Source organism: Meles meles, chromosome 7, assembly GCF_922984935.1.
Source record: "Meles meles chromosome 7, mMelMel3.1 paternal haplotype, whole genome shotgun sequence".
NCBI classification, from domain to species: Eukaryota; Metazoa; Chordata; class Mammalia; order Carnivora; family Mustelidae; genus Meles; species Meles meles.
Genome location: NC_060072.1, coordinates 143,619,752 through 143,645,310, shown reverse-complemented (window position 1 = coordinate 143,645,310; position 25,559 = coordinate 143,619,752). Strand labels below are relative to the sequence as shown.

The 25,559-nt window shown below is 42.9% G+C and overlaps 1 protein-coding gene across 2 annotated transcripts in view; it reads left to right on the top strand.

Moving 5' to 3' along the window:
- Positions 1 to 25,559, top strand: part of TAF3 (TATA-box binding protein associated factor 3) — a 170,085-nt gene that overhangs the window by 100,682 nt on the left and 43,844 nt on the right. For both annotated transcript variants that reach the window (XR_006819758.1, XM_046013706.1), the window contains exon 3: positions 22,498 to 24,326. Coding sequence is in view for 1 of the 2 variants with exons in the window: in XM_046013706.1 (XP_045869662.1) it covers positions 22,498 to 24,326 (1,829 nt within the window). In the remaining variant the exon portion in view is untranslated. The remainder of the gene's footprint in view (positions 1 to 22,497; positions 24,327 to 25,559) is intronic.

Sequence of the window (25,559 nt, the reverse complement as noted above, 5' to 3'; positions counted from 1 at the left end):
GAGGCAACTACAGAACCCATTGGAAGGTCCTAGACCCTACTGAGAGGAATTCCAGGAAGGGAGAACAATATGAAAACCAAAGAAATGAAATTATCAAAGAAATAATACAAGAAAATTGCCCAGAACTAAAGGATATGAATCTCCATATTAAAAGGGCCTAAGTGGTACCCATAACAATGAATTAATAAAAAATGCATACCAAGGCACATTATTATGAAATCAGAGGCCATCAGAGATTAAGAGACAATCATACATGCCTAAAATCACATACAAAGGATTGCAGTTCATTGTGGTGTCTGGCTGAAGGAGCACTGCCTTTCAACCGACAATGGTACATGCCATTGAAATGGAGAGTGAAATCATTTCAGTCTCAGCTACTATATGCAGCAGAGCAAGCAGATGATAGGAATAAAACAGAAACATCTTAGACGTGCATGGTCCGAAAACATTTACTTCTCACAGTTATTATCAGGAAACCACCAGATGATTTGGTCTAATTCAATGAAATATAAGTATCTGAGCCCTCACTGTGTCTTTTCGCATGATGTCATGCATGTAATAAGTATCTTATGCATAGTTATAGACTGGCATGAAAAGACTCAAGAAACAAAGATGATTTAAAGCACAGTTTGTATCTTTGACAAACTTTGAGTTTTCAGATCCTGAGTGACACAGGTAAATAACTAATAATAAAAAACATAATAAGCACAAGTATTCTCAGAAAGAAACTGCTGTGGGGATTTGGGGAATGAAGAGCTCAAATCAGATTGGAAGAAGGGTTTCCTGAAGGAAGTTATTATTTGAGACAGTTCTTGTAAAATAGATGAGATTTTGATAAGCAGGTATGGGGAGGAAAACTTTCAGACAGAAACAATATAACCAGAAGCACAAAACTGGAAAGCTCCTGACTTGTTGACGTAAGTAGTTCAGTGCTGCGGGGAAGAAGAAAAGTTAGGGGGAGAAAGAGTGAAAGTCAAGTCCATATTATGGAGAGCCACAGAAATCCGGCTGGAGGCTACAAGAGTCATCTTCAGTGTAGTAGGCAAAATGGGAATCACTGAAAGATTTCCGTCTGGAGAGCTGTCTTTCAGGACGGTTAATCCAGCAGATTTATCATGTTTTGCCTGCTAGAGAGAGCTCATGGACAGATTGAGAGTCTTTCTATGTCCAAAACTTTCCTTCCCTCTTGGCATTGATCCAGTATGCAATGAATATTTGTTGAACTAAAGTTTGAATGAATGTAACGAAAGAGAATTTCAAGAAGGAGCGGACAGCAGTCCTTACTCTGTAGAGGTTGGGCAGGATGGGGATTCTTTGTAATGAGAAATGAGAAAGCCCCAAGGCACTGTGGGGAAGCATTGCCAGTGGATGGTTTGTCAGTCAGATAGGTAACAGTTCAAGAGTGGATGAGTGGTGAAGGGCAATGCTCAAGTGAAACTGTTCTTCCGAGCAATTTGACAAAGGACCAAGAACCTCTCTTTCCTGATCTGACCGTCCCCTTGCCTGGCTGTTTTCTGATTCTTTGTGTGTATCTTTTCTGCTACGCTGAATTTCTTGGGGCTAAGAAGTACCTTTCCTACTGGCTGTTTATGTTAGATCTGGAAAACAGTAAGTTCTCAAGAAATCACAAATAGGTAAAAAAGCTTTAACTTGAATTTGGTAGCAGCGTTGAGCAGAAGTAGAAAAGTTGTAAGAACAGAGTTTTTAGTCTTGGCTGTCATTGTAGAGAAGCACTGAACCTGTTTGTAACCAGTGAAGGAGAAGGAGAGAAGTATCTATGGGATCTGGTATTACATTCCTACTTTCTTTCCTTTTTTTTTTTTTTTTTAAGATTTTATGTATTTTTTTGACAGAGATCACAAGTAGGCAGAGAGGCAGGCAGAGAGAAAGGGGTGGGAAGCAGGCTCCCCGCTGAGCAGAGAGCCCAATGTGGGGCTCAATCCCAGGACCCTGAGATCATGACCTGAGCCGAAGGCAGAGGCTTAATCCAGAGCCATCCAGGTGCCCCATGTTCCTATTTTCTTAAATAAGATTTTGCTTTCGAATGTTGTTTGTTTTTAATAGGCCCATCTCAGTTACTTCCTGTCATTTCTCCCCAAAAAGTCAAACTGACTACAGCTCAAGGAGTCAGGAATATTTTTTGTGAGGTCAGTTTCTTTACAAGTAGGGCTGTGTCCTGTGACTCCGGTTACATTGCAGAAGGTGACAGGTTCACATTTTTACTAAGTTCTGTAATGTTCTATTAGTTATGTTCTTATAACTCGTAATTCTGAATTGGAAGAGGTCTCTTGGAAGACCTCTTGGTCTTCCAATTAGAAGAGGTGAGAGTCAGAAAAAGGAGAGTCAATGTGGCAGCCGTCCGTGGTGATACATAAATTGTCTTTTATAGCTCTCAGGAGGCCTTTCCATATAGAGTGAGCATATGTATAAATATTACTTACCTGAAAAGATACTTAAGGTAAATATTTTATCAAATATATTTCTAGCCTGTCTGTTTTAATTACATTCCGTTGGTATTGTTATAGGACTTGTCTCTAGTAGGTCAGGGTTCTTTCTAGCTGAAAATTATAATACTCTTTTCTTCCAGCCAGAAACATTTTAAAAATATATCTTCATATTTATATGATACCACTTCATGGAAATAATAATACTATAAAATATTCTTGTTGATGGGCCTGTTTAAAGCCATACATTTGGCCTTTCTTAGTTAAACGAGGTTCCAGAGAAAACATTAGAGGATCTGTTCAAGTTCTAAGTCACTGCCAACTGAGAAGATCCAGGGGGAGGTCCATTTCAGGCTTTCCAGGGGGCTCATAAACACAGATTCCCGAGTGGTGCTGGGAATGCATATGCCCCATCTCAGGTGGACAGCCTTACTCTGCCCTGTGGAACGTGGGTGTAGAATTCTACATCTTCTGGCATCTTAGTAAAGGCAGGAAATTTAGGTTTGGGAGGAAGGGGGATGTTTCTGGATTTTTAAATCTTGGCAGCCAATTAAAAATGTTTAAAAACATCATACACATATCCCCACAAACCAACAACAACAACAAAAAAGCTTCTTTCAGGCGTGAGGGTTGACTGTTCAGATCTTCTAGTCTCAACAGGAATTTGACCACCAATCAGGGTCTCCACTGCCTGTCTCCAGGCCAGGCCCTGTCACCTCTCTCCTAAGCTAATGGAGTCACCTCACAGCTTCTCTCTGTGACCAGGTTTGCACCCCAAAGTCTGTTCTCAACACAGCAGTGCTTGTGATGCTGTTAAAATCAGGTGGAAGTCAGTCCTGTCATTCCTTTCTGTTCCATTAAACTCCTGAGAGCTGCACGCAACCTGTCAGCACCCTCTTGTCATCACCTCGGGATCAAAGCAGGGTTGTGTCAGCCCCGTCCTCTTGGATTCTTCTGGATCCTGGTCCTACAAATGCAGTTTCCTTGGTGGCTCTCTGAGGCCTTCAAAGAGATGAGAGAGAAAGAAGAGTGAAGGAGGCAGGGAGGGGGAGTGAGAGCGTTCGCAGATTTCTCTAGCTGTTCTCTGCTTGGGCTTCATCTGGAGCAGCCTGGTCAGCCAGTGCCAGAGGCAGAACTCCTCTCAGTGGCCCGTGTGGTGACAGAAGTCTTCCTTTCATAATCTAGGGACTTTCTGTAGGGGAGAGAACCTGGAAGAATTTGTGGATATAAGAAACAGCAAAATAAAATGCTGACGTCTAGACAGAAGCAAGCATAAAAGGTATGATAATGAAGGTAAAGAAAAGGTGGTGAGAATTCAAATGTCCTCCCTCCAAAAAAGGAGAGCTAGGAAGTCTGAGAGGGGAGAGGCTTGAAAAGCATACCAGAATGACAAGCATTCAGTGTATTACATTGTCACATACAGAAGTGCCACTTAATGTCCCTTCTAAAGTGCTCAAATTAACCATAGCGAAGCTATCGCTTACTCAGCAAATAAGATCTCACTGACTTCTTGACGTGGATTGAATGCCTGGAAATACTTAAGGCATTTCACAGAAAAGACATTTCCTTTGCTTGTGGGCTTGCTATGTAAAGCAGACCATGTGAAAGGAGAAAATAGCAAATTCAGAGTAGAAGATAGTTAGGCCATTTGATGGGCGAATTGCCTTCCTTCTCTCTCTTTCTCTCTCTCTCTCTGGCTGAATTTTTTACTCTACTGTTTAGCCAAAGCAGTATTGAGAATAGTAAGGCCATATGGGAATGATTTTTTAAACATTTTAAACATTTTTAAAACATTTTCAAAATATTTATCATCGAAATGAGTCATAAAATGACAGGAAGAGAAAGTGCACTTTAATTAGTTCGCTGTGTTGGGCTTTGGACTGGAGGACCCATTACGGAAGACGTCTGTCTTGGGATCTCTAGATCCCCGTTCTGCACTGCAATCTAATTATTAAAGCGCACACACACAAGGGCACAACACATGAACGGGTAAAAACATGCCGTCAGTCCTTCCCCATTTTATAGTAGCACACCCATCGCCCTCTGTCCTTTTATCCATAGCATATATGTTTGGGATTTTTGTTTTCTGTCCCTGTGAAGTGAGGAACTCTCTTTCCATCACTACAGTATCCCCAGTGCCAAGGGGGAATGCCAGCCCCCCAGTTGGCATCCACATCGTCGCTGAGTGAATGATTGTTACAATAGAATAGCTTTCTTGAGATATAACTCCCATACCGTAGAGCTCACCCGCATGAAGTGTACACAGCTCACTGGTTTTTTGTATTTTCACAGAGTTGTGCATCCATCACCACAGTCAATTTTAGAACATTTTCATCCTCCCCTCAAATAAATGCCATACCCATTACCAGTCATTCCGCATCTCCCCCAACTCCTGCCCCTCCCAGGCAGGTGCTAATCTCTTTTCTTTCCATATAAGATTTGCCTGTACATACATTACATGTTAATGGACTCCTGTAATATTTGATCTTTTGTGACTGGCTTCTCTCAGTAAGCACAGTGTTTTCAAGGTTCATCCCTGCTGTAGGATGTATCTGAACTTCATCCCTTTCTGTTGCCAAGTAATCTTCCATCGTATGAACAGGCCACATTGTGTTTATCCAGGAGTGAATGAGTTTTTAACAGCAGGTGTACTGCTCGCAAATTGGTATCTCCCACCTACGGGGCGTATTTCTGAGCAGTACACGCCCACCCCGTCCCCAGTCGGCCTTCTGGTGAAGTCTCAGCAAAGACCATGTAAGTTTCATGTTAATCTAGAATAAATGTTAATCTAGATTAGATGTTGCACATCCAGGAAAAGCGTGATTCATTTTAATTCAGCAAAGATTTGTTCAACCTTGTGCCTGTCATGTCTTGGGCGCTGTCATATATACCAGGGCTTCAGGGTGAGTAAGTCAGGTTTTCTGACTCTCAGGCTAAGAGAAACGTGGTAGAAACAAATGTCTCTTACTCACAGCACAGGGGATTATTTCTAGGGAAGGAAAAGGAAGGAGGCTGATCCTTCTCTGTTTATTACCTACTGTGTTAGGTTTTCGCAACAACCCTACGAAGTATATGTTAGAGAAGAACGTGCAACTCCGAGAGGCTAAGGATTTGCCCGAAGTCTCAGAGTAGATCCTCGTCAGAATCCCACTTCTAATCTGGGGTCTGGCTGATTCCAGGGCTCTTGTTCATTTTTGTGCCCTATGGAAAAAAGTTGAAAGTGATCATTCTCCAAGGAGAGGGTTGAGTCAGGGTTTTTCTGAATTCTTAAGATGTGTGTTAAGTATCTTCTTTTTTTCAACAGTCTCCTATAGTAAGGAGGGCAATGAAATTTGAGCTGAAGAATAGGCATGATTAAAGTCCTTGATTTCAGAAGATAATTCTAATGTCAAAGGAGATGTTGAATGGAGGTAGCAAGAAATCAGAAACCAAAAGACCAACTTGTATTTCATTTAAGTCATCTAGGCAAGAGACGGTAAAGATCCGAGCTGTTGGACTAATTGTAACAACGACCTTTTATTGGCTACTTAGTGTATATTAATGGGTGCCACGCCAAGTGCTTGGTGACATTAACTAACTATATCCTTACACAAACCCTATGGCATAGATATTAATGCAGATCATCCCATTTTACAGACAAGGCTTAGAGACCTCCCCAGGTTCACACAGCTAGCAAGCAATGAAGACAGGATGTGAGGTCAAGCCATCCGACTCCCAAGCCCACATACTTAACCACTGCCTTCTCTTGTGTTCTAGCAACCAGACAGAGGAATGGAGCAAAGTTAGCCGATCTGACAAATAGATTCATGAGTAGGGGATTTAAAAATCTATCTAGGGGAACTACAGATAACGGTTCTAGAGTACCAGGTTTCTGTGTAACTCTGTCCCCAACATCCCCTTGTTAGTACGGAGTCTACTGTAGGCCATTAATAAGTGTTTGTTCCTTTCTGGTATTTTCTCCCCTTCTTTACAAAGTGCCATTTTTCTGCAGCTATTTCTTAACACTGCCTCTCTGGTTTTCTTTTACTTGCGCACAGTCAACCACATATTGAGTCTTTTTCTTTCTGCTTCTCTATCACCTCTTGATTCCTACCTTAAAACTTCTAGTCTCCAACCCAACTTGTCCTGATGGAATTCTAGATCTGCAAATCCAGCATGGCGCGCTAGCCACAGAGTTCCATAGAGGACTGGAAATGTGGCTCACCTGACTGAGGACCTATGTTCTACTTTTATTTAGTTTTTATTATATTTTATTTTATATTTAATATTTATTAAGTTTTACTTAAATTTAAAAACTGATGATTTATTCACTATTAAAAAATTTCTAGGTATGTTTGGAACAATTCAAGTATGTGCGTCTACTTCAGCTGTAAATTTTATGTAATCTACATACAGATCAAGTATTTCCAATGAAAATTTAGCATCTGAGTCGATAAGTGCTATAAGTATAAAATATACCTCATATTGAAAGCTTAGCATGAAAAGAAGCTAAACTAGCTCATTAATAATTATTTTCATATTGATTACATGTCAAAATAATATTTTTGATGTATCGAGTTAAAATAAAGTTGGTTTTACCTGTTATTTTTGATATTTTAATGTGGCTACTGAACGATTTTTAATTTCCATTGTGTGGCTTGCATTTTATTTCTGTTGGATGGTGCTGTTCTTACTATTTATTTCTGAGATGCCTTAGCACTCTGTTTACTTTTCCTTATTGCGAACTACCTCATTTTAAATGATACTTGTTTCTCAGTTTGCAGATTTCATGTGGATGAGCATTTTGAGGGTCTTTTACTTACTTGAATTGGTTTTTTTTTTTTTAAAGATTTTATTTATTTATCAGAGAGAGAGAGAAAGAGAGAGCACACACGAGCACAAACAGGGAGAGAGGCAGAGGGAGAAGCAGGCTCCCCACTGAGCAGGGAGCCCATGCCGTACTCCATCCATCCCAGGAACGCAGGGATCGTGACCTGAGCCAAAGGCAGACGCTTAACTGACTGAGCCACCCAGGCATTCCTTCTTAGCACATGGTACTGAGCACATGGCAGGTGTATGAAAATGCTTACTGAATGGAAGCCTCTCTTTTGCAGACTTTGTCTACATGGCTTGCAAGCCACATACCATTCTTCCCTTTCACTGCCAGTTCCATTCTAGCTGCCAGCGGTGTCTGGGAGCCACCAAACTTGGACAGTGCCAGACACAAATTTAATATGGCCTTGTAGAGTGCTTTTCAGTTTTCTTTGAGTAGAAGGCTTACAGATAGTAGGCGCCCAGAAAACATTAAATGCATGTGTGCCTCTTAGCTTTTGTTCTTCTGTGTCAACAGAAGTTCTAAGAAGGAACTAGGGGCAAGCAAGAATTAGTTATGGGGGTTTCAGCTTTCTGTTAGCATGCATTCCACAGCGATTACTAATGAACTTAGAATCCATTGTCCTATCATTTTCATCGATTAGCAGAGATAGCCAAGAGGTGATTATCTGACTTGTTTTATTTGGAGGATAAGTAATTAAAAACAACGTCACACCTTTGTAGACCATGTTCGAACTTTGTAGGCAGAAGTTCTTTGTACTTTGAAAATGGGATGGGTTTTCTTGTTCTATCTGCAGTTGGTATTAAGAGAAGAATACAAAACCATAAGTCTATTCATGAAATATACCTTTAAAATTATTTGCTCATTTTTAAAATGTGTGTGTGTTTGTGCACATGTGCGTGCATGTGCGGGAGGGGGAGAGAGAGAAAGTGACTTATTTAGGCACAATTGTCAATTTGCTTTTATTTTCTATCTACTTATTGCTTTGGATAAACATACTGGACTACTGCCAAAAATTCAGGTGGCTGAATACTAATTTTGCTGAAATTAGATGGAACAGCCATCCCCTGCCAATTTTCTGTCTAAATTATGCAAAAATTTGACTCTTGCAAGACATAAATCTGGTCAAAAATAGAGTCCTAATTTTCTAGTTAGTCAGTAAGACCTTCAACAGACTCATTATTCTTGTTTCAGCTTCTATTTTTTATGTAGGAAAAGAAATCAAAGAAAAATGAAATGCAGGAGAAGTTACTAGTCATTTTTCCCGCGTGACCCAAATGTAGACTTGCAGTGTTAAAGAACATAACATTCGTTAACTTGTCTGATACAGAGCAGGAGTGAGCCTCAAAAAACAATTAGTGCATCTTTCAAACGTACGATAGTTATTGAATAATTACTCAAAGAATGGTCAGTAATGGAATACAAAGGGTTATCTCTTAGCTAATCCTCAAGTAATGGAATTGGTATATCTCTGATTTTTCCCTTAGCCTTCCAGGGTTTAGAAGAATGAGACAATAGTGATTATGGGAACTAGAGGGAGCCACTGGAGGCCAGCAAGGAAAAGGAGGCCTTATCTTAAGCAATTAATCAAGAAACTCATATTGTGGGACAATTATTCCGAGCTAATTCTAAAATAGCTGTAGAGCCCCAGGTCTTGAGGTCTTGTTTCTAGAATTTTGTCAAGGTCATTTAGAGTGACTGGACGGCCTTTCGTCGGAGTAAAGGTTTGGTTAATAGTATATATTACTCTGTACCTAGAATATCTGCAACGAGAAGACGGAGCATCCAACAGCTTAAATGTGGTTATAGTTTTTTACTTTATTTTCATTTTTGTGGTAGCAGACTGTCAACATAGAGTAGTCTTATCCCAAAGATACACAGCCTTTCTTAAGTGCACAGGTCTGTTTGTTTTATCGTGTAACAATTGGATCACTGCTGATCGTGCTCTCCTGGTGGGGTTTTTTTGGTTTTTTTTTTTTTTTTGGGTATGTGTGTTATTTCATGTAGTAATTGATGTCCTATTGAGACTGATGTTTTAAATCAGATGGGTCATTATGAGCTTCCTACCACCATTCCTTCTCCCCCACCCCACCCCCCCGCCCCATTAGTAGAATGTGTTATTTTCTGGTTCTTTTGTATGTCTTATCTGATAGTGGAACTTGTTGATCTGCTACACAGTGAACATTTGTAACCCTTTCCTTAGCTTTCTTTACCTGCCTTTCTCCATCTTTTCCTTTCTTTCCATCAAGCTTCCCTGCTTATAGCTCGCCAGTGGTTTCCCGTTGTGCTCAGACACTCCGGCCCCCTGGGCACTGAAGACAAGGTGGGCCCCGACTCCCGCGTGCCAGCCTCCTCCACGGGCTTCCCCTTCAGCCCCAGTGGCTGGCTTCCAGGCACTGAACATGCCAGTCTGTTCCCACAGCAGGGCCTTGCCTTGCTGCTCTCTTTTCTCCCCAAAAATGCACGTGCAAAAGCACATCTCATGGCCACAGTCTTCTTGCGAATCTGGTCCTAACTAAAATGTCCCTTCCTCCGTGACCATTCTTTCTGAAGTAGTCCTCCCCCCCACAAAAAAACCCACGATCTGTTCTATTGTCTTCTTAGCACTTCATTACTATGAATTTCGTTTGTCTGTTTGTTGCTTACGTGCCCTACCAGCAGGTGAAGTCCACGAGAAGAGAGACCTTGGCTTTGTTTCCTTGCATCCATGTTGCCCATTGTACAGATTGTCGCAGGTATTTGTCAGGGGAGCAAAAGCGTAAGACTGCTTTAGTTGTGATCTTCAGTTGACCTCTGGCGTTTGCCTCCACCACCAGATGAAGCTCAGGTCACCAGTGACCTACTTCAGACTCTTTTCCCAGCAGCTGGAGTAATGTTTTTCTAAAACAGATCAGGGGTGCTGGGGTGGCTCAATCAGTCAAGCATCTGGGTCATGATCTCAGTAGCGTGAGCTGGAGCCCCATGTCAGGCGCTGTGCTCCAGGTGGAGTCAGCTTGGGATTCTCTCTTTCTCTCTCTCTCTCCTTCTCCCACTGCCCCTAATTTAAAAAACAGATCAAACTTAAAAAGCCAACTCCTCACCATGGCCCATGAAGCCCCATCTACCTATCCAGTCCATCGCATTCCCTCTGACTCCCCCATTACACTGGCCACACTGGTTTCCTTTCAGTGCCTCAAACATACAGACTCATTATACATACGGCTCTTCTCCGTGCTGTTCCTTGTGCCAAGAATACTTTTCCTCTGGCGTGACTCTGCCTAGCTCTTCTAATTATTCAGATCTGTGTTTAGTCGATAATAAGAGAGTTTTTTCATCCTACCAAGAAGATAGCACTCTTTCTCACTACTGCCTCCGTAGTTGCCATCTTCTGTGACTTTATCGTGTTTATTTCATAGCACTTACCATAGGGCATAATAACTTTGGGGGGGTGTGCTGTGCTGGATTTTTTTTTATCTTTGGCACAATTGAATACTCCTTGTTGAAACCCTTTCTTGTACTTGCTTATATTTTCTCTTCTGGTTTTCTTCCAGCTTATTGACTGTTCACACGCTGAATGTTTCCTCGGGTGACCTTTCTTACACTCCTAGCTTCAGCCACCCCCTTGGGAAATACTGCATGTTGCTCTGAACTTTGCTCGACAAGTATTAAGGGCCTCCTCTGGGTCAGTTGCTGTTTTTGACATGGGGAGTACAATCTGGAAGATACAGGCCCTGCCCTCAGAAGGCTGACCTTTGAGTGGGTGAGACAAAATTAGCGGAGCAAATGAACAACATAATGTTAAGTGGAAGAGACTGCGATGGACATAAAGTAGGACACAAAAGTCTTTGGGATGCAAGTAGGTCACAGAGGGTGGGTGATCAGAGAAGACCTTTAAGGACATGACCCTAGAGACCTGGATAAAATGAGAGAAGCAGCCATGAGAAAACCCGGAGGAAGACTCTTCCTGGCCGTCGGGGGAGTCCTGGGAAGCAGTGCCGCGAGTTTGAGGAGTGCCAGAGAGGACGGTGTGGTTGGAGAGGAGGAGCAGGGGGTCAGAGCGGGACAAGATCGTGACAGGACGTTATAAACCATAGTAATCGTTGGGATTTTAATCTCATTCTGACTCAAAGCCACTGGAAGCCTTTGAGCAGGATGACGATGTGATTCTGCATTTGGAACTGGAGAGTCCTCCATCTTCTCCCATCCTGTGGCCTTAATGGGGAATAGGCACAATCATGTTAGCTTTTGGTAGTCAGAACTATTTATTTGCAAAGTCATACCAGTGCTGTATCGAGACATTCATCACTGAAACATTGTGACGTCCGTCAAAGAAAGTGTCATCAATACTTTGATCAATACTTTCATCAAACAAAGTTTACATGAAGTTCCAAGTAGTTTATGGTTAAATACAGTACCTTCAATTCTGATTTTTAAGAATTTTTAACCTGTAGTTGAGGTATATGGTAATTTTCTGTTACTCACTAGTTGATTAACCTCTTGGCTCCCCTCCCCTACCTTTCATCTCTACCAGGAAAGAGTTGATTGTAATTTCATAGCATTGTTCTAGTAATTTGTATGCCATTGTGATGCTCTTGTTTTTGTGGCTTGTAGTAATGGATGGTTTCTTGGGGTATTTTTAGCTAGTTTTGAATCACCAAATTTGAGAGACCAGCAGTGATTTTATAAGCAATCTCCTAAATAGGAGGATCTTTGGGGTTGATGGAATGAGACAATAAAATCCAGAAGCTTCAGTACTGTTTTCTTTCCCCATCAAATTTATCATTTGTTACTGAACTGAACTGATGTTTTCTTACCATTTCAAAGTGGAGTCATCCTGAATTTGGTCTTCTTGCTAATCTTGCTTTTTTTTTTTTTTTTTTTTTTTTTTTTTTTTTGGAAGGTGGAATCAGCTGTGGTTTTGTAATTAACCCACCATCTTTATTTTTAAATTAATTCCGCCCCAAATAGGAGATTCAGCCAGCACTGCGGTCGGTTCACGTGGCGGCCCCGGGAGGTCGCGGTCTGCGGGCAAAGACCCGCACAAGGTGGGGTCAGCGATCCCGCCTCCTTCCAGGGCCTGGTCCCTGCTGCCGTCCCCCCGGCCCCGGCCTCCCGGCTTTCTGTCCCAGCTAATCTTGCTTTTTAACAGCCATTGTGTAATTATCCTGAGCCTTCCTTTTTCAGGATTTTCTGGAAGTCTCTGGTATGGTATCAGTGAAGTTGGGGGAAGAAGGGTAAGAGTGAGTGCTGGAGTGGCTCCTCCCTGCAAGTGGCTCCTGCTCAGGGCTGGGGGAGTGGAGAGAAGACATAGCAGAGACTGCCATTGACAATCCATGGCCATTGGGACAGTTTTCAACAAGATTTCACACTGTTTTTACTGACTGTGAAGCAAGTAGGGTCAACAGTATTTGTATGTGCGTGGTGGAAGACTCTTGTGCTCATCAACACAAGAACAGAAAAGGGCTGGTTCCAGAAACCAGGGTTGACTCCTAGTTCATTGCTGTCTCCGCTATAACGAAACTCTGCCTTAATAATAAAGTCTGGACTTGAAATAAAGAGCATGCGTCTAAATGCAGAGGTCTTGAGCCAGGTCAGTCTAGTAAAAAGGATTGTATAGAAGACCTAATTGATGAAGAGGTGTCTTATGTAAGTAAGGACAGGAAGGGAAAGGAAATGAAGAACGTAGGGCAACAACCGAATCACCGCTTCTCTGAGGCATTCACTGAGTCACCGATTGTATGTGCCCCCTTCTTGGGCCCTTGGGTTGTAGGTTTATCCAGTTCACTGTTGCTTTAATAGTTTAAAATAGTTTCTCTGCATTCTGGAAAAGGAATACAGTAAGCATTTAATTATAATTTGGAGCAACTGCCACATTTCATTGACCCTAAGACATCACCCATGGTAAGAAGCACCATTCTTTTCTAAACCACTAAGAAAAAACCCCCCCAACTGCCAATTAGACTAAGAAACAATTCTTTCTTGTCATATAAAGTGTTACTTTTTAACTGCATAGAACAGATACTTCTTCCTCACATTTTAAAATGGTTGTTGTCTGAAACATCTAGGAGTTTCAGTGTCTCGTTATTTTACGGAGAAGGATAGGTTCACCCACAACCAGGCAATGAACAACATCACTATTATTACTTGTCCGACAGAAATAAGATGCTTTGCTTATAAAACATATCCCAACTTCAGAGATAGACACTTTTTTTTTACCATATTAAGAACTTAGAATCAATAAAATCTGGTGAATAGTTGTATTATCTTTTCCGTTAGTAATACTGCTGGAAAAAAATTTATTGTCAGCCTGGGATGATTGCTCAGCAGCTACAGGCAAATGTGGTTCCTGTCTGGGTGGGGCTTAGTTGAGGAAACAGATAAAAACTGCCAAGAATCAGTTATGGGTTGAGACTCTTTGTTTTGGAGATAGGGAACGACCAAAAAATATTCCTTTGAGAAGGCAGCATGTAAGCGTAAGACTTAAAGGGTGAGAAAGAAAGAGAGACAAACATGGAAACAACGAAGGGGAGAGTGTTCCTAGCACAGAGGAACAGAATATGTGGCTATAAAGATGCCGAGCAGGGAAAGAGCTTGGTGGATTCCAGAGATTCAGAGAATGGTCGTGTGGCGTGAGCAGGAAGTGTGTGCATAGCTAGTGCTCCGACAGCTTTAGACGGAAATACGTCCCGGGTTGGGTTTGGAAAAAATGCCTTGCCAGATATGGTCACAGTGTTACAGTTCTTAAGGCATATTTAATCTCTTCATTAAATGCCGTCTGAGGACTGGCATTACTTTCAAATAGAATCTTTTATTTTAAACCCGTAGTCCATAAAAGTATTTGATGCTGATGAATTTATAGCCATATAATTATATGCAGTTGATCCTCATTACACAAGGATTCTGTATTTGCGGTTTTGCCTGCTCACTAAAATGTATATGGAGCCCCAGATTTCAGCGTGCCTGACGCTTTCACAGGCGCTCACAGACAGGCAAAGTGTGGTGAAGAATTTGGTTGCCCAACGTGTATGTTTCTAACGGAGTCCAAACAAGGGGATACTCTGCCTTGTTGCTTTAGGTCTCATACTCTAAACAAGTGTCATTTCCATGGTCGATGTGTACCATGTCTTTTATTTTGGGTTTTTTTTTTTTGCTTTTTTTGGTGGGGGCAGATTATGCCGTTTAAAATGTCCCCAGGCACGTACGCTAAAGTGCTGGGTAGTGTTCCCGAGAGTCAGAAGGCCAGGCTATGCCTTATGGAAAAAATACCTGTGTCAGATCAGCTTCATTCAGGTGTGAATTACAGTGCTGCTGGCTTTAAAAAACAAGTTCAGTGTTAGAGAATCAACAATATGTATTAAATGACATAAAACAAGGCTGCGTATTGATCTGCGGACAAATATATAGTGACAGGAGCCTCACAGGAACCTAGCCTTTTATTTCCCCTGGGAGCAGCCGTTCCGTTGCTGCTGATTTAGTGCCCACAGCCCCTTCGTCGAATGGACCCACCACAGGTGACACGAGTCCCTGGTACACGTGTATGTGAATACATGATTAACATGTTGCTCTGTAGCAAACCACCCCAAAGTCGAGCGGCTAAAAATGATAGCAACTGTTCATTGGCTCACAAGTCTGTGGGTGGGTCTGTGGGGTTGGTTCAGCTGTGCAGGACTGGGCTTGGTTGTACATTTGCAATCGCCTGGTCATTGATGGCCTCACTCGTATGTCCGACGATTGGCCCGGGCTTCGAAGGCATTCCCTTCTCCTCTAGCGAGCTAACCTGGGCTCAGTTATGTGGGGGTGGTTGCAGGTTTCCTATGAGCAGCAAGAGGGCCAGCCCCAGTGTACGAGTGGTTTTCAGACCTCAGCTTATGTCTCATCTGCCAACTGCGACCCACTGGCCACAGCAAGCAGGCTCCCCTTCTTGATGAGGAGCCCACGGAAAAGGCATCAGTGTGGAGAGGGGAAGAATTTATCTTCTGTTTCTATACTCTAACTCATTTATTAAGCACTTGGCTGGATTCTTTACATACTTTGTCTTATTGTCACTTTTCTGTAGTACTTTCTGTTAACCCTAATTGGCATAAAAGGAAATTGAAGTTCAGAGAGGTGAAGCGACTGCATAGCCAGTGATTGGCACAGGCAGGTCACACGTGTCTGAGTGATTACAAAGTTTTTATTCTTTCTCTGCCCATGGCCTTCTGATAGATGAGTGGCTAATTTGCCTAATTTGTTTGGGCCCAGAGAGAAAATAAAAATCAGCAGTAAGATTAGCTTCATCAATATAAGAAAGAAAAAAACCTGCCATTGTTTGTCTTGGAAAAGAAACTGTGTCACTATTATAATATAAGGTACATGGTCTTACTAGTGGAGTGAGTTTGAGAAAAGCAGAGAGCCAGTGATTTACAAATGTGTGGTGCTTGATTTGCACAAAGGGCCCACATCCTTGGTAGGGAATCTTAGTTGTAATAGGATGTATTCTGAAAGACTTAAAGGAAGTTGATTAAAATATTAGAGATAGTGACGTTGTCTGAAGAGATCTTGTATTTATTTCTTTAAAAAAAAATCCACAATATTACCATAGCTAGGCCCTATTATGCTATTGTAATCATAGTTGAACCAAGAAGGGTGATTAACGATAGCAATTTATTGTACCTGAGGAGGAGAGAAAATAGGAGATATTGTCGTTATCATAAATCATATCATAAATAACCAAAAAGAAGCACTCAGAACGCTCGTGCCGTGTCAGCAGCCAGCCCCTTCAGGCCCGTTAGCCCAGGATGTAGCCATAGAAACCCCAAAGTCATATTGTTATCTTAGTCTTGCTGCAGTTATGTGATACAACAGCATTAACATATAGATTAGGCCATTTATAATGCTCGGTGTCATTTCAGGTTGGCTTGCTTATATAGCATTTTAGTTTTTTATTGTGCAGAATGTTAGGGAAATAGTGCTTTTTTACAGGTCAGTGTGTGTATAAGTATTTATAACACATCATCTTCACTCTGCTATTAATTTATGGTGTTATTGATTGGTTGTACCCTATGAATTGTCACTGCCTAATTGTCTTGTCTTTGCTAGTAATTTCAATTTTTTTTAAGTAAATAGGTTTATTTAAAAATTACCTACCCACTTACACACACTGGGTTGTGTTGTAAGGGTCTAATTTCTGTTGCATTATAGACAGCACAATTTGAAAAATATTTTATGAGGGGATGTAGATGGGATTTTAAAAAAATTTTTGGCCTCATTTGGAACTAGAAAAAAAAAACATTGCTGTGGATTGTTTTTGAATAGCTGCTCTTCCTGTCTTTCCCAGGCACCCAGGATCCGCTCACCATTTCCAGCTGCCCCAGACCCCTGCTCACAGCAGCGTCTTACCCGACTGAGCCTCCCCCCACCCGCCCTGCCAGTACCCTGTGCTCGAAACCCTCTTTGTCCCCAGTGTTCCAGCAGGTTACTTCAGTTACGTTCCATTTTCTCAGGCTCCTTACTTCAAAAAGTAGGGAAGAGTCATTCGTTTGTTAGCTTTACAGCCTTATTTTGGCAGCAGCGTTTCAAAGATGCTGGCTTTATCCAGGACAAAAACCACGTGGTCAGAATGCCAAGCGCTGTTGCGTGTAGTCCGTGAAATAATTTAGGGGCAGAGATAACTCTGTCCTGCCCTTTAGGTGATCCGACATGTGCAGTTGACTCTGTGTGGAGATGGCCCCAATAAAAAGTTCCTCAGCTCTTACAAGGAGGAGGTCAGATGTCAATACTGAGGTTTTGCAGATGAGAAAACTTAGACGTGGGAGAGGCAGCGGGTGGCGCACGGTGGACTCATGGCACTGGTAACAGATGCCACACGTGCTTTCGGTCTGGACCCGTCCCCCGCCTGGTCCTCATCTCCCCGGATGTGGCTGTATGTGTACCTCAGACCGATCCCTGCCACAGCCCTGGAGCTGCCGGCCACAAAATGTGGTTGATTCTTGAGGATGGGAAATCATGTCCCATTTGACTTCATGCAGGATGGGCCAGAGTGCTTACCACAGGGACACTCAGAAGACACCCAGTAGACGAGTGAGTGAATGAACAGTAGCAGGAGTGAATCCCTTTGGGGCGCCTGGGTGGTTCTTCTGCCTTCGGCTCAGGTCATGATCCCAGAGTCCTGGGATCGAGCCGCATGTTGGACGCCTGGCTCAGTGAGGAGCCTGCTTCTCCCTCTATTTCTCCCTCTGTTCATTCTCTCTCTCCCTCTCTCTCTGTCTCTTTCTCAGAAGAATAAATAAAATCTTTAAGAAAAGAAAAAAAAAAAAGTGAGTCCCGTCAAGGAACTGGTGACTATAGTATCCAGATAGACAGAAAGGTGTTTTTTGAAAAAATATGCATTTTAAACAAATCATTTCCTTTCATATTTGTTAATAAAAGAGGAATCTATTATAAAAACAGGAGGATGTGTAAACTAGTAAGAAAATAGGTTAACTTTGGGTCATAATTGCTAGAAATTTCTGCATGTGTATTTCTAAAAAAAAAAAACCCACAAAAAAAAAAAAATCTAGTTTTAAATACATTGAATTTTTGGTGAAATACATTCAGATAGCCGTTTATTGTCCCTGTATTTAAAGTTTAGGAATGCAGGTGTAGTTTCTGCCTATGTTGAGATCATGCCACTAAATTTTAAAGTTGCCTGCATCTGTGTAGTTAATGAGATAAAAAGCTTTCAGTGCCGTATGAAAACAATTTCCTTTTTTCCCCCTAATGTCTATGAGCTTTTTAGATTATATAGTGTTTCTTTAAAGGCATTTGTTGTTCTACTTAAAAAGATGTTTTGTTCTCAGTACTTATGGTAGTTTAGAATTAGCCTATTAAAAACCCTTTCGGTGTGTTCAGGCTTTACTGCCTTGTTTTATCTTTTGTTTGAGAAGTTTGGTAAAGAAGCATGTTTTTCTCATTACTCCTCTGGGAAATGTAGCGAGTGTGGATTATTTATTCATGTCATTGATGAAGGAAAATTGGAGTGGAGTTTGTAGTGACCCCTCTACCTGCATCAACATCCGCGGGAGCTTTACAAAGATGGCTGTTACCACGGGCCCGTCTTATTTCCCATCTGTGAGTAGGAGGGGATTTGAACATTGCTGTGCAGTCACACGCTGAAGGAAAACATTAATTTGGTGAAACTGGGTGAAGGGTGTTCAGGAGCTCTTTGTCGTATTCTTGGAACTTTTCCGTAAGTTTGAAATTATTTCTGATTAAAAAGTTAAAACATAATTTTGCGATCACATGGTGACCTGGAATCATTGATTGCTGAAATGAGAAGACACCTGCAAGATCATCTTTCTTTTTCCATATCTTAGGATAAGATATGGAATTTGCTGCCAGTTCAGTGACTCTTTTAAATTGTATTTCTGACCATGGTGATAAATTCGCGCTGAGTCATTCACATTATCGCCCATCATTTCCTTTCTTTGACAAATGAGAAAGCATAGCACATATGCAAAACTCTGGCAGAATGAAAAGTTACTTTTTAATATGGTGGGTTTTCCTTAAATTGGATTATAGTACTTATATAATTTATAATTATAGATTGAATTATAGCACATATATATCAATTATATATATAAATCTATGTGTATATATATAGATGTATAAACTTCAGTGAATTTATAAGAAGAACAGTGTTGTTCAGTAGTGGGATGAGCCTTCCCCGAAGACTTGACTTTTTTTTGGAAAATAAAGGTTCCTGTACTGATGTAAGTGTGGTTCTTAATATATCTCTTTTCTTATTGTCAATATCTTTTTTTCCCCTAGAAGTGTAGGAGTTATATCATGATTTATGGTTTTCTTTGATGACTGGCAGCACTAACGATTAGTTATAACAGATGTCACAGCTTTGAATCAGTTCTTACACAAAGGATAATCAAATCAAAAGTCTTACCATCATTATCGTTAGCCAAATTTTAACACAAGCAGAATAGAAAATACCAGCTTTGTTAATAATTCCTTACCGTGCCTTTAGCAGCAAGGAGCTTCGCTTACTAGAATACCTGTTCTTACACGGTGTCCCCAGCATCTCTGCCCTGCTTTCAGTGAGGGATGGAGTTCTTCGGCCACATGGCGGAGGTGAAACCCGCTTGACCTGAGTGTTAATTCAGGACTTAGCTGTTATGTAGGGTTTCAGAGATTATGGCAAGGAGAGTTGTTTTGTGTTTTTTGTTTGTTATGTTCTCAACAAGGATTGCAAGGTTGACTTTATACTGTGTATCTATTGTGGACCAGTATTATTATTTAGTAGTTTGACTATTGAACTCTAATTGGTTGTTCTAGCTCAGAATAGCAAAGCCCCAGCCTTTCATCAGAAGGAAGTATAGCTAACTGTCTTCCTGTGGGTCCCAGGAGCTCCTTTTCTAGGGATTGTTTCCGCTAGAGTAATCCCTCTGCCCTCCCAGGGGACACACCCAAGGCCCTCCCGGGGAGGACACCCCATCCCAGAGCTGATCCAGCCCAGGTCTCCTCCAGAGGTAGGAGAAGAAGAGGTGCTTGGACATTAAAGGCCCCGCCCAGCTGAACCTTCCTCCTTCTGCTTTGGTAGTTAGGATTAGGAACCTGTCGGGTAGGAGGAGGTTCTTTAGAATTTAGAAATAAAACAGTAATAAGTACTCTGAAGTTTTTTATTTGTTCGCTTGGAGACTATCCTAAAGCTCTCTTCTTTCCCATTTGTTCATGTTTGCCTATTAGCGGTTGAGCAGAGTCATGGCCTGTCTTGCCATTCTGATGAAGACAGGGTTGGAAGGGGCTGTTCAGTTTTTCTGAATAGAGTAGATCTAGGACAGGAACCTGAAGACATTTCTGTAAAAGGCCAGATAGTAGATATTCTGGACTTGCTTGTTGCTCATATAACCAGAGTATGGCAGAGCTCGAAGCAGGAGGGTGCCCATTTCTAGTTGTTACGGAAAGTGTCACAGAAGATGGAACCCATGATTGGAGACAAAGAAGAGATAGTTACCCAAGTGTCGGGGGGCAGGGCCTTCCAGGCGGAGGAAGCTGCACGTGCAGAGGCACAGAAGTGTGTCCGAGGGGAACTGAAGATCAGCCCGCGTGGCTGGAAGGGCAGTGCGCTCAGGGCGCACGGAAAGGGGAGGTGAATTACGAACGGAATCAGGTGATGGCAGGCCCTGTAGGTGGTGCTGGGAACGTGGGGTTAATTTTACATTTTAGAATACTGGCTTTCAACCTGTTTTAGCCTCGCAACAAAAAGAGGGCAGAGGGATTACTCTAACGGAAGCTCAGCAGTTAAAATAGATAACCCTGCGGTAAGCCTCCCACTTGATAGAGAATAGGAGAACCAGTGTGCACGGTGCAGTGCCTCCAAAGGCGTTCCACCGAACCCTCGGGCTCCAAGGAATTCCTTTGGCAAAGTAGTCCCGTAGGGACCTGTGAAAAGTTCTTGAGATGGGGAGTCGCACTCTCGGATTTGTGGTTCCAGAAGATCAGCGTAAGGCGATGTGGAAGATGGCGGCTGGAGGCCAAGAGACGAGTTAGAAGTACGGAGGGCAGGTGCGAGCAAACAGCAGTAGCGATGGGGAGAGCACGTCACAGGACAGGCAGTGGAGGCTGTGTTCACAATGCGGAGGTGGAGAAACAAAGGAAAGAAGGAGTCTGGAATGAGGTTTCCACTTAGGTACCCGGACAGGTGAGAGTGTTGTTCTCGAGTCATGCTAACCAACAGTCCTTATGTCTCACATTTGTCCTGTGCTGGTCATCACTCACTGTTCGCCCCACTCCGGGTCTAAGGCTCGAGCTAATTGATAACCATCTTCCTTCTTTACTTTACCTCTCTTAATGACTGCATCACTCTTGTGCCTGGGCGCAGAGCCTTGAGATGGTGCTCAACTCTTTTCTCCACTCTTAGAGCTCATCATGTATTAGAGTCCGTTCATTCTGTCTTCAAAATCTCATGTATCCGTACTGCTTCTTCCTTGTGTTACCGCTGTTCGAGTTCAGACCCTGCTGCCACTTACCTACGTCATTTCAGTAGCCCCTAACTTGTTACTTCTCCATTATTATGTTACCTTCCATCCGTCCTGTATGTTCCTGCCAGAAGGATTTGCTGACATATACCCTGCGACTTTTCTTCCTTGTCTAAAAATCTTCTCCAGGTCCAAACTAACAGTAGAATAAAAGATCATTCCGTCTTTCTGGAATTCAAAGCTTCTAGAATCTGGATGCAGCCTTCCTAAGCTCACTTCGTACTGTCTTGCAGCCCGCTGGCCGGACGAATTGTTCCCTGGCCTCCTGTGTCGCACCTTCCTGTCTTCGCCATCTGCTCCTTCATCCTGTACTTCGCCATTCCTAGTCTCCAAATACCCAAAACACTACCTAATTAGTGAAATCTTCCTGAGATCTTTGATACTGCGGTAATCAGTTTCTGGTTTGAACTGCTGTAGCTCTTTATCTGTCTTATGGTGCCAGTCACTTTCTGTGTGCTGTACACATAATTGTGTCCCCATGCTAACCTGTAGCATGCTTCGTTAATATGTGGAGAAAGAAATAATGTGATCTTAAAGCAACTCAGTCAAGTAGGCAGGCCCAATAATATTAGCCCCTTTCGAAAGGTCCGGAAACGGGATCCAGGGGTTAAGAGAGTGCTGAAGGCCTGTTGCTCCGTAGTGCCAGGATGCCAGCGGAAGCACCGTCTCTGTCATGGGAAAGCCTGTGTGTTTGCCATTACACCACACTGCGCCTCAAAGTGGCTGATGCTGAGCAAGCAGAACAGAAGGCGTAAGTGGTATATGAATTATATCCAGGTTGGAGACTTGCGTTTGCTAAACTCCAAGAATTAACATTGGTTATGAGTCCTCAAAAATGTTTCCTTTTTTGTCATTTCAGAGGTTGTCGTCCTATAAGAACCCATGTCATGATCTTTAGAGGTATGGGGGGGTGCACGCGTAGGCACACCTGTATACAGAGGAACAAGGAAGTGAAAGGCAATATTGAGTCGGGTTAGGAACATAATTAAGGAAGCACGAGACAAACGGGAAATACTTCGCAGACTCCAGATCCTGAAAATAGGGCCAAACCACATCGGCTGTCCCTGGTCGCCACTCTTCAGGGAACGATGGTGTGCGAGTTTGGATGATCCTTGAGGATCTGCCACTGTCCTTCCCCTCTAAACACTGTCAGTAAATTCCTGTCTTTCCTAGAAATCACGTTTGAAGCCGTTGCTGTTATTTGTTAGGCCTTTCTGTATATTGCACTAATAGCTCTTTCCTTTTCCTTTACCAGAAGAAGAAGAGGAGCAGGTGCCCACTGACGGCGGCACGTCCGCAGAAGCCATGCAGGTTCCCTTGGAAGAAGACGATGAACTGGAGGAGGAGGAAATTATTAATGATGAGAATTTCTTGGGTAAGAGACCGTTGGATAGTCCCGAAGCTGAGGAAATGCCTGCCATCAAGCGACCACGGCTGTTAAACACTAAGGGGGACACTCTGGACGTAGTAGTGTTGGAAGCACGAGAGCCCCTCAGCTCGATAAATACCCAGAAGATTCCGCCAATGCTCTCTCCGGTCCACGCCCAGGACAGTGCAGACCTAGCCCCTCCGTCGCCGGAGCCACCGATGTTGGCACCGGTCGCAAAATCACAAATGCCAATCACAAAACCGTTAGAAACAAAGTCATTTACACCGAAAACAAAGACTAAAACTAGTTCTCCGGGACAGAAGACTAAATCACCGAAAACGACGCAGTCACCAGCTATGGTCGGAAGTCCTATTCGGTCACCAAAAACTATATCCAAAGAGAAGAAATCTCCTGGTCGCTCCAAGAGCCCCAAAAGCCCCAAGAGTCCCAAGGTGATGACTCATATTCCCCAAGTACCTGTCAGACCGGAAACACCAAACAGGACTCCTTCAGCTATGATAAGTGAAAAACTGAGTAAAGACACCATTCAGGTAAAACATACACAGACCCCGCCAGATCCTGGGAAACTCAACAACGAGAACCAGCCGAAGAAGGTGGTTGTGACGGATAGAACGATCGACGACTCTATCAACGCCGTGATTGCACGGGCTTGCGCCGAACGAGAGCCAGACCCTTTCGAATTTTCTTCTGGATCAGAATCCGAAGGAGACATTTTTACCAGCCCCAAGAGGATTTCAGGTTCAGAATGTACTACTCCAAAAGCTTCCACCTCCTCCAACAATTTCACTAAGTCAGGATCCACTCCTCTGCCTCTTTCAGGCGGAACTTCGAGTTCTGACAATTCATGGACAATGGACGCGTCCATTGATGAGGTTGTGCGGAAAGCAAAAATGGGAGCCCCTCCAACCATGCCTCCTGCCTTTCCCTACATCTCTTCTCCTTCGGTCTCTCCTCCTACCCCCGAACCGCTACACAAGGTGTACGAGGAGAAAACCAAGCTGCCTTCCTCCGTGGAAGTCAAAAAGAAGTTGAAAAAGGAACTGAAAACCAAAATGAAGAAGAAAGAGAAGCAGAGAGATAAGGAGAGGGAAAGAGACAAAAGCAAAGAGAAGAATAAAGAGAAGGACAAGGGAAAAGAGAAGGAGAAAGAGAAGGAGAGCAGCAAGGAAACCAAGTACCCCTGGAAGGAATTTCTTAAAGATGAAGAGCCAGATCCCTATAAATTTAAAATAAAAGAATTTGAGGATGTTGATCCAAAAGTGAGATTGAAAGACGGAATAGTGAGGAAGGAGAGAGAGAAGCATAAAGATAAGAAGAAAGACAGAGACCGGGGCAGAAGGGATAAAGATAAGAGAGACCGGGAGAAGGTTAAAGAGAAGGGGCGGGACGACAGGCCCAGAGCGGCCCCCGGGCCCCTGGGGCTGCCCCCGAAGGATGCGCCGCTGCCCTTGTTCAGCCCCGCCGCGGCCGCCAGAGTCCCCACCGCGCTGCCCACTCTGTCGTCAGTGCTCCCTGAAAAACTGTTCGAAGACAAAGAGAAGCCCAAGGAGAAAGAACGGAAAAAGGACAAAAAAGAAAAGAAGAAAAAGAAGGAGAAAGAGAAGGAGAAGGAGAAGAAAGATAAGGAGAGGGAGAGAGAGAAGAGGGAGAGAGAGAAGAGAGAAAAAGAAAAGGACAAGCACAGGCATGAAAAAGTAAGCACCTTGCCATGTCTGGACCCCGTCGGGCTGAAAAATGCAGGTAGACAGAGCCCGAGGTCCTGTCTGTGTTCCGGAGGTCAAATAGAAAGATCCTTATAATGTGGCGATGAGGTTTAATTTTAATTCTAAGACCCACACATTTGTAACCAAGCACCCTCCCACCCCACCCCCCTGTACTAAAAAATGTTACAGATTCATAGCCCAAGAGGAATCTAATAGCAGACCTTAACCCTCTAGTGAGCAGATAGACTCAATAGTCCCTGGCAGCTTAAAACATTGGTCACCTTCAACCATAAATAATATTTGTGTAATTATCAAGGGTGCCACACAGTGGTTTGTGCCCAAATTATTAGATACTCCCCCCCCCCCCCCCCCACCAAGCATCCATCTTACTCAGGGCATGCAGAACTGTGGCACTGTTTTCAGAGGACAGCTAGGCCTGTGGCGTCCCTCCTAGAGGATTCGTGTCTCTTTTTGGTGAGCTGTGTCTGTTAAGTGTTTAAGGTTAGGACTGTCTACTCCTTTCTGTAGTGTCTCTTATCCTTCTATTTTCTGCTTTAATAAGATTAGGACATGTTTCCGAGTATCTAGGCTGATCGGGCAGCCTGGCTGGTGGGCAGAAAATAATTCCAAATATTTTACAATGTTAGTAAATCAGGCTCTCCCAGAGTACAGCCGAGGAAGCTGATCTATATCCCGCAGTTTTGTAGAAACGGGGACCTCAAGCCTTGGAGCCCAGGATGTGACCTGTGCTTTTATGGCTTTGCTCTTCAGTTCATGGTTCCTTGGATTATAGTGGTCGACTGGTTGGTTTGAACATTTCTTTTAAACTTTCTGAAAAAGTGCCCAAGTATTCATGGTATCATACGCACAGATTCTGAGACCCTTTCCCTGCCCCCTAGAAGCAATCCTCTCAGAGGGTGGCTGGAAAATAACACAGTCATTTTTTTCCACATAGTAAATAGGATGTATTTACTAGTAAATTACATAGTAGATAGGATGTACACACGGCACATCTGTTACCAGGACATCTGCAATATTTCAAATTTCAAACTTACCTAGAAGAATTAGTTTAGCTGGCATGCCATAACGGTAACTCTCACGTTTCTCTGCCTGACTTTATGCTTTTTCTGTCCCCCTTGGCTATTCCAAACCATAAAGAAGTAGAATGGAAATCCTGATATTAATAACAAAGCATCAGCAAGTTAACAAGACACGGGACTCCCT